Here is an 8,892-nt window from a genome sequence, read left to right on the forward strand (position 1 = left end):
GCTTAAAATGAGTGATAGTGTTCTTTCCAGATTCTTCCTTCGCAAAAAAAAAAAAAGAAAAAAAATTCGTTAAGTTGTTGAGTTTACCAGTCAAACAGCTGAAGGAGGAAAAGCATTCTGGGCAGAGAGATGACATAAAACGATCAGGTTTGCAATTCATTCAGTCAGTCTCAACTGAGCACAGGCTAGAGGAGGAGCTCTCCCCTTGGCTGTGGAGTCCAAGACAAGAAAATCAAAATCAGGTCGTTGTCCCCAGAAGTCAGACACATAGAATGTTCGATTGCAGTATAATATGAAAACTGGCACAGAACCTTCTAGAAGCCCAGAGAAACAACTCACTGGCCTGAGGGGGTAGGAAGGTGTGTTGGACATTTCTGAGTTTGATTTCTATGGGAAGAAATAATGTGATATTATTATGAACAGATGTTGTGATGGACGGGTACTACAATGGAATTACTGGGGTGTTAACAAACTCTCGTGCTTTCTTCTAGATGAAAGGCTGTATAAAGGTGTTGAAGGAACAGGCCCCAGACAGTGTGGAGGGGCTGCTGAATGCCCTCAGGTGAGCCTCAGCCCTGTGGGGCAGCCAGCCCTTCTGAACCATTGCAAATGTAGGTGCTGTTTGGGTCCGAGGGCTAGAACGCCAGGCTTAACCCCTTTGCATCTGTTAATACATGTCATCTTCCCAACTGCCTGTTGAGGTCAGCCCCATTTTTATCATCCCCTTTTTACAGATGGAAGAAACTGAAATTTAGAGAAGTCAACTCACTTGGCAAAAGTCACACAGCAGGTGGCTGAGCCAGGATCTAAACCCAGGCCTGGGTGACCCCGCAGGTCAAAGGCCTAACGCCCAGCCACAGTGCTTTGTGGTTGGTGGGGACTTGCAGAAGAAGAAGCTTCCCCGGTCTCACTTCCCCCTGCACCTGTGGTTCCCAAACCTGGCTGCACAGGAGAATGATGTGGGTAGCTTTTGAAAACACTGATACTCAGGGTCCAATCCAGGTCAAATGAGTTCGAATCGCTGGGCTAGGGCCTCAGGCGTCCATTTTGTGTGCGTGGGTTTGCTCTGAAGGTCCCTGGGTGAGTCGTACGTGCAGCTCCAAAGCTGAGAACCCTGCTGTCCCCTGTCTGGATGCCCTTGTAGCTGGCGAGTGTTCCTGACGTCTCCTCGCTGCTAACGCGTCATGCCCGCGCACCTGCTCTCTTCCCGAGGACACGTGCGCTTAATCCACTTCAGGGGAGGTATTCTCATTTCTTAGCTGTGACGTATCCACAGGAGTTTGCTCAATCATGACAGTCGGGATTGTAATCTGGAAAGTTTATGGTCCCTGCTGTCTCATTCATCTGAATGATTCATCATCACCATTCAACTGATTTCCCTCAGTTCCTCTCAACTTCAGGCATGTAGTCAATGTTCAATAGGTATAAGTGAGATGGAGCAGTGATCCTCTACGCACGTACAACACACATGTTTCCTGCTCTCATTGAATCATCACAAGTCAGAGTGATAAGATCTGTTACCCCATCTAATAAATGAAGAAACCGAGATGCACATGAAATGCATAATTACACACTGAGGCTAATCCTTTTTCATGAAGTTGCTAAGTCATCATTTCAGAAGGGATGTAGCTTTAACCCAAGAGCCTTCCAGATTCTGTGGGTAAACCGAGGTTTTCTCCATTGGTGCCCATTTCACAGAAGGCTGGCTCTCCACACTCAGTAAGAAGACTTTGGCTTCTGTTGTCTGTTTGTTTGTTTTGCTTTCCAGCATCATTCAGTCAAGCAGAGCTTCGAGAGCAGGGCACTGCGATAGGCTGTGAGTTCCATCTGAACCTCGGCATTTGGTGTCTCTTGTAGACACTGTGAGGAAGTCAAAGAACACAGGTTTTTGAGGCAGGCAGACCCGGATCCAAATCAGAAATCACAAACTGTTTACAAATCATACATCGTTGTATTTGTCATCTGGAATGGGTCTTTTAACGTCTCCAAATCTCAGTTTGCACATCTGTAAAATGGAGGCAATAACCTGTCCTACAAAGAGTTAGTGTGAGTGGAAAACTTCCATGGAGTGCTTGGGACGCGGTCAAGATTTTATTACATGTTACTTCTCTTTTCCTTTCTTTTCATGAACTATTTCTACACCAGTTAATGTGAGGAGACAAACTACACCACTTTTCTTCAGTATATGGACCTGCCATCGTGCCCCCTTGTGGTGGCAAGGAGGACAAGTATTCCCATAAAAGGAGAAAACCCTAACAGTTTAAGTGTTGGGTAATGTTGTTATATGCAAACCCATATTTTAATATTTGTGTCTCAGCGGGGGTGGCCTAGATGGCCAAGATCCTGCGCTCAAGCACGTGAAGTCTGCCTCCCTGGAAAATGAGATTGCTTGTGTCTCCTCTGTGAAATTATTTGATTAGGTGGAAGAGCTACTTGTTTAATAACCATAACATAAAACTCCTTTGGAAGGAAGGATCAAATATGAAATCTGAGACTGCTCTGGGCATTGAAGTGTGGCCCTTTGTCTAAAGAACCAATGCCAAGTTTGATTTCTAAATATCAGTTATGTCTCCCAAGGTAAAGATGAGCTGGAGAGTCACGATCGAAGCTTTCTCAGAGTGCTGTTTGCACACTGACCGCCATCATTTTCTCTCCATCCAGGTTCACCACAAAACACTTGAATGATGAATCGACTTCCAAACAGATTCGAGCCATGCTTCAGTAAAGCCTTGCTCAGTGAAGAGGATCTTTGAACTGACCTCAGAAGATGTATATGTTTACATAATTTAATACAGATTGATGTTAATACTCGTGTATTTACATAACCGTTTCCTTCTTGTCCCTGAAATATATGGACCTTAATTTGTATCCCGACTGACTCAACCCAGCAGAGCATAAATTGACTGGAGAGCCTTATCTTCGATGGCTGAAAGGAAAACCGCTTCTCCAAAAGGAAAATTTTGGAGACATTGATCTTTGCTACTGGAGTTCCTTACACCTTTAACAATCAGAAATTCCTAATAGCTTGTGGTCATGTTTTAATTCTAGATGTGTAATCTCTCTGGGAAGTATAGTTATAGAAACACGAAGTATTTGATTTCCTGGGTCAGCTCAACTACAAGAAACACAGCTGTTATCCTGACAGAGAGAGAGGGATCCCAGAAAAGACAAATGCACGTGGAGACACAAAGCCAAGTGTTTGGAATTCAGCACACCCCCTCTCTTTCCTCAGACAGCGCAGCACACGTGCAACTTTTTTGTTGCATGTATCTTATTTAGCAGCATACTCTCTTCCTGTTTTGATTTATACCCCCTAATGTTCCCTTTCCATTTTGCAAGAGGAAAAATCAGTGTTTGCATCAGTTCATGGGGGGGAAGCAAGGATAGATAGATGTGCTGTTGTGGATGGGTTGGTGGCTGTCGTGGAAGTGGGGCACAGGTGGGGAGGAAGGGCACCCAGGCGACAGGACAGTCATCTCTCTGCTTCAACCTTCTGTCTCCAGGGACAGGGAAATGGAGCTCTGGCTAAAATTGTGGGTAAGGTTGCTAACATTCCTGTTGTCTGTGGAGCACTGCGTACACACCCCCTCCTCATAGGAGCCCCGTCCTCTGGGGACCATCCATGTGGCAGCAGAGACCTAGACACTTAATTAGTTACCAGAAAACTAGAGGAACTTAGAGGGGAGATTTTCGTTTTCTGGTTATCTAATATTTAAATGGCAGCTCCTTTATGACCCAACTGCTAGCTTGTTGCAACGTATAAACTCTGGTTTGAGTACCTGGATTAAGTCCTCGCCCTGTTGATTCACAGAGTGATCTTGGGAAATTCACTTAAGTTCTCTGTGTCTCACTTTCCTCCTCTATAAAATGGGCAAATAAAACAGATAATCTCCAGTAGTCCTACAAGACTATGAGCCACTAAAAAGACTGACTCTCACATCCTTCCTTTGTAAGTAGAGTCCAGTAAGCATCACCCCACCTTGTCTTGATGCTTAGCAGTATGACAAGGGTCATTGTGTCTGCAGACAGAGCTTAGAATGGAATCTTGGAGATCTTCTATTCTGGTCTCCAAGTGGAAAAACGAGACAGAGGATGAAGTCTAACAGGATCACCCCCATGTAGGACTAGAACCCAGGATGCCTCGTTCCTGACTCCACGCCCTTTCTTTTTCACCACGTGGCCTATGCATACATACTATGGGGGTGATACTGGACGCTTTTAAATAACCCCTCGGCCTGAACCATATAATTGCTTGCCTATTTCTGATGGAAGGAAAGAGTTGCCCAGGGAATGGTAACTCCCAAAGTTGGGTCTGGTTATATCAGGGTTTGGTGTCATTCACAATGTCCCAAGGAATGAGCTGTCACACCATTACTTTCCTGACTTTGGTGGCCAGCTGGCATGCCCTTGAGTCCTCCAAGAAGAGGAGAGACATACTTTGGTTTTGTGTATGTTTCACAAAGAAATCCATTCAAGTGACAGAACAGATTACCCAGCCTGTATCTAAATGTCAGTCAACAAGGAGAGGAAAGGCCCTTTTCCTTGGAGCTTTTCCAGCTGAACAAGTACAGCTGCTTGGACGAGGGTCCTCTCATCAGAACAGAAATGCACTAGATGGCTTTCAAGACCTTTCCAAACCTAGGCATTCTAAAACCCTAGAGGAAGCCAGCAATTAGGATAACACTGGGTAAACAAATTCATTAAATATTCAGCTTAAGAAACGTTCTTTTACTTGGCAGGCCCACGTTATCTTTGGGAAACAACTGTCGAGACTAGAAGTATAGATGCACTCAATGTTTATCGTCACTGGGTTTACCTTCCTCCCATATCAGGGAAGGAGATGAAGTCTTGGAGAGGGGAAAGGACTTGCAGAGTAAATAGTTGAGCACGTTTATAATTTTTAATTAGACTTTCTATCAAATGGGACCAAACATAGGGGAGAGGCTGCCGGTCTGCCCCGATTTAGCCAAACCACCTTGTTTCAAAGCCAAGATTCACTAGTACGTGGATTCTCAAACGCCCAGGACCTGAACTATTGCCTCTGACTATCAGGGGGACGGTTAACTGAATGTCTGTGATCACTAACAGGTGATGGGCCTTGGGTCCACTCCGGAGCTATTGTGGGAGACAAATTCTTTTAACAGACCGTCCCCAGGCATCAGACATCTTTGAAAAATCACAGCTTTTTGTGCTGCATGCACATGTGTCCACAGCCTGTGAGTGGTTCAGGGGAAAGTGCTAGCCACAGTATCCATGTCCATGTTAACTATATTTCATATTTCATGTCTCATCGTTTTCAAATAAAAGTGTTTTCCATTACTCAGATATTTATTTTGGGGCAAGCAACAAGGTGAAAATTACATTTCTCAGATGCACTGCTACTTTGGCATTATAACTTTGTTCTTGGAAACCTTTTATGTGCCACTAGGAATTAGGAAAACAAAGTGACAATGAATGTTTTGAATTGTGGTGGCCCATTGAGGCTGGAGTATTAATTAACAACCAGAAAGGGAATCCTGGATACTATCCTTTAACTATTAGTTAATATCATGCTTCATCGGTGTTTGCTCCTAGCCATCACCATTGTATCAAGTTTAATGGTAAACTGAGGTTTTTAATACATCATCACATTTAAATAACAGTAATTTCATGCTTTCTCAAAAGAAAAATGAAGCTCTCTCAATCTTGGAATCTAATGGTGCAGTAGACATCAGAAACTTCTCATTCAGTCTTGTATCCCAGACAGATACAAATTTTTCTAGATGTTAATAATAAACATTGGAATTTTATCTTCAAGAAACAAAAAACTTTGGAACCCAATTTCCCCACTACATCTATAAAGGCTGCTGCATACACAAAGCTGTTTAAAAGTTGTTGTATATTGTTTGCTGAAGTCCCTGTAATTTTTTTTGCCTGCTTTGCCTCTTTTTGTACAGAAGTTTTGAGTGTGAAATGAAAATTAAAGTTTGGTACATATATTTAAAAATACACCTCTTTTATATGATGTTCAAGGGTAAGTGGGTAGGAAGCACATGATCACAGATACTTACTAAACATAGATATTTGCTAAACACCTGCTCTGCGGACCAGGAAGTCACACCAGCTGCCCTTCACCTCTCTCTGCCTCAATTACTTCATATACCCAAAATCTGAAATACCCAAAATGAACTAGTCTTGGTACCAGCTGTATTTATTCATTTCAGCAAAGACCCCCATTATTTTTTTAAAAAGGCATGAAGTACGGAGATACGTGACTGATATCTGGAGTTGCATGAGACTGACTTATTCAAGGATGCCAAGAAATACAAGAGCATGTATTTGCTCTTTTATTTTTTCTCTTGAGTACAGTAGCACTTTATGGATTTGGCAAAATTAGCAAATAGCCTATTCCACAAAAGTTCATTTTTCAGGCAACGTAAACTCTAAAGCAGTTCTCTTAACTATTAAACACTGAAACTTTTCTAGAGCATTACTTTTAATCCCTGAACCTTTCAAGCTCATCACCTAAGACCTAAGTGTGTGTGCTCTCAGTGGGTTAGAGTCCCCAGTAGAGACCTTCCATGATACCATATACAAAACGCAAAGGGAAATGAATAGGAATGATAAATTTTCTGTAAATTGACACAAAGTATAAACGGACAAAAGCTGGAAAGAGAAAATGAAAGGGGCCTTTGAGAGAGAGAGGAGAGAGAGAGAAGAAGGGGAGAGAGAGACCCTAATTAAATAAGTGATGAGAGTCAAAAGACATGAAAAAGAAATGAGTAAGCATAAGTGTGTCAAGAGGAGCACAGCTGGTGCGGAACTGAGTATCCTTCATACCAACCAGAAATTTGGTGGTTAATCAGAGTTCTCTTGGAAGGATGGTAAAGAAGAGCTCAGATGGTACATTCCTGAAACCTGGTGAATGTTTGCCGTCTGTAGTCACCCCTGATTTCGTGCTTTAAGTTAGCAGCAAGCAGACAGAATTTCTAGATGTTTGCTGTTTGAAAGGTGTGTAGGATAATTAGTCAACACAATGTAAATGACCAATTAAATAATACTGTATAATGTTGATTAATTGATTTAAACTAGTCATATTCATTAAGCACATTAATCTATCGAACACCAGAATCCTGGTTGCTACTAGTAACCTCCACCCTGACTGAGTACATCCTACATGTACCTCTTAGTAAACAGAAAGGTCTTGGCCATTCTGTCTGCTCCAGCTCACAGGTCAAACTCCAAAGAAGGGAATTTTTCTGCCCTGGTCACATCAGGTTCCTGCGACTGCATTTTTATTACTCTAGCTCTTCCCTTGCCTGATGTCCCAGAATTTAGTTTAGAAAGTGCCTTTTAGGCTGAAAGTTCTTGTAAACTCAAAATAGTCTTTTCTCTACAAGATCTTCCAGTTTTCACTATCAAATTGCATATTTCCAGATTCCTCTTTCTCTCTGCCTGCACTTTCTGTTCATTTTAAATTGTCCTTGTTTGCCCCATAACAGGCTTTTTCTCAAGTCAGAAGCTATATTTTATTAACATTCCTAAGCCACCCAAGAGCTATAGTTGTCAATGTTGTGACTCGAGGACTGGTAGTTCTAAAAGGCTTCTTACACCTTGAAGAAGCTTGTCTCTAGAAAATATCAAAAGTACTTGGAGGAGGCTATAAAATTATCTCCCTCCAAATTTCAATAGATTTGAAAGGATTTTTTTATTCCTTTTGTGTGATAGAAATAATGCTATCACTATGGGTAGAAGTTATAAAGGTGGTGGTGTTACATGTGAATATGGGTGGGGAGGATGAAAGGATAGGGAGCTCTAGGCTGAACCGGGTGAGTATTTACTGTCTCCAAAATGTTGCATGGGCATTTCCACTCCCGTGATGCTGTCTTTAATGCAAACCCTCTTCCTCACTGTCTATCTGAAGTTTACTTGGGCTTCAAGTAAACTTGATGATCCACTTCCTCCATGAAGCTTTACCTAACTAACTCAGTCCATGCTAATCCTCTCCTTTTGCCTCCTAATGCATTTAATGTATTTGATGTTAAATATAGGCCACTGCACAGTACTTTAAATCATGTGTTTGGTTTGCCCATTAGATTTGTAAGTTCCTGTGGGCAGAAAATGTGACCTACAGAGTGTCAAGATCAACATAGGCCAGTGGCCAATAGGAGCTACCTGCAGAGAGAAAATTTCAGGGTCCTGACACTTGAGTGTGCCGAAATGAGACCCTGATGATTAATTTCTACAGCTCACAGCCATCCGCAGCCACAAACTACCAACTCCTCTGACTGGTCAACTTCATTCGTGGAGGAAATGTTTACCTACCTGTCAGGGTATTTTTAGCCTCTGTGGACACAGAGTTTGCAGCTTGCAGCAGATCTGCCAGGAGTCCAACTGAGAAATCAAGCTGTTGTCTTGATCACAAGTCAGAGTCAGCTAGTTCTGGCAAGGGCAGACATGCTAGTTGGATGAAGTTTTGCTTGGTCTGGTGCTAGGCTGCTACTCCATCAGAGAGTTGACCTTGAGGCAGAGGCAGAAACGCAAGTGAAGCAATTTCCAATAACTTGACCAATCAATTCAGCACCTTGGACAGCAATCTAGGCCTGTCGCCCTGACCGTCCACCGCCACGTACCCTGGAATCCATAAGTCCTATGCGTTGGTTCAACTTTGTCTCTAGAACGCTGGTTATCAAGACAATATGTTCCTTATAAAATTAAAGTTTCACGGTAGCTGGAAAAGCATTTTTCTTTGTATTGGGACTTCTGAATATCACATAAGATGGGCAGGAAGTAGTTTTGGAAAGGCCCGTATATCATCTTGCATTTTCATATTCACAATATTTTAAAATTCAAACTCATAAAAATAAATCTCTCCTCTTCTTTACCCCTATTCCTCCAGCTGATTATTAAGAC

The 8,892-nt window shown here is 42.5% G+C and overlaps 1 protein-coding gene across 2 annotated transcripts in view; it reads left to right on the top strand.

The window, feature by feature from the left end:
• Nucleotides 1–5,319, top strand: part of CYRIA (CYFIP related Rac1 interactor A) — a 107,342-nt gene extending 102,023 nt beyond the window's left edge. For both annotated transcript variants that reach the window (XM_027113787.1, XM_027113788.1), the window contains 2 exons: nt 492–562; nt 2,662–5,319. In XM_027113787.1, the coding sequence (XP_026969588.1) occupies nt 492–562; nt 2,662–2,725 (135 nt within the window). In that variant the 3' untranslated portion in view covers nt 2,726–5,319. The remainder of the gene's footprint in view (nt 1–491; nt 563–2,661) is intronic.
• Nucleotides 5,320–8,892: the final 3,573 nt, after the last annotated feature.

This window comes from Aethalodelphis obliquidens, unplaced genomic scaffold (assembly GCF_003676395.1).
Source record: "Aethalodelphis obliquidens isolate GAN/ISIS:26980383/991018 unplaced genomic scaffold, ASM367639v1 scaffold12, whole genome shotgun sequence".
NCBI classification, from domain to species: Eukaryota; Metazoa; Chordata; class Mammalia; order Artiodactyla; family Delphinidae; genus Aethalodelphis; species Aethalodelphis obliquidens.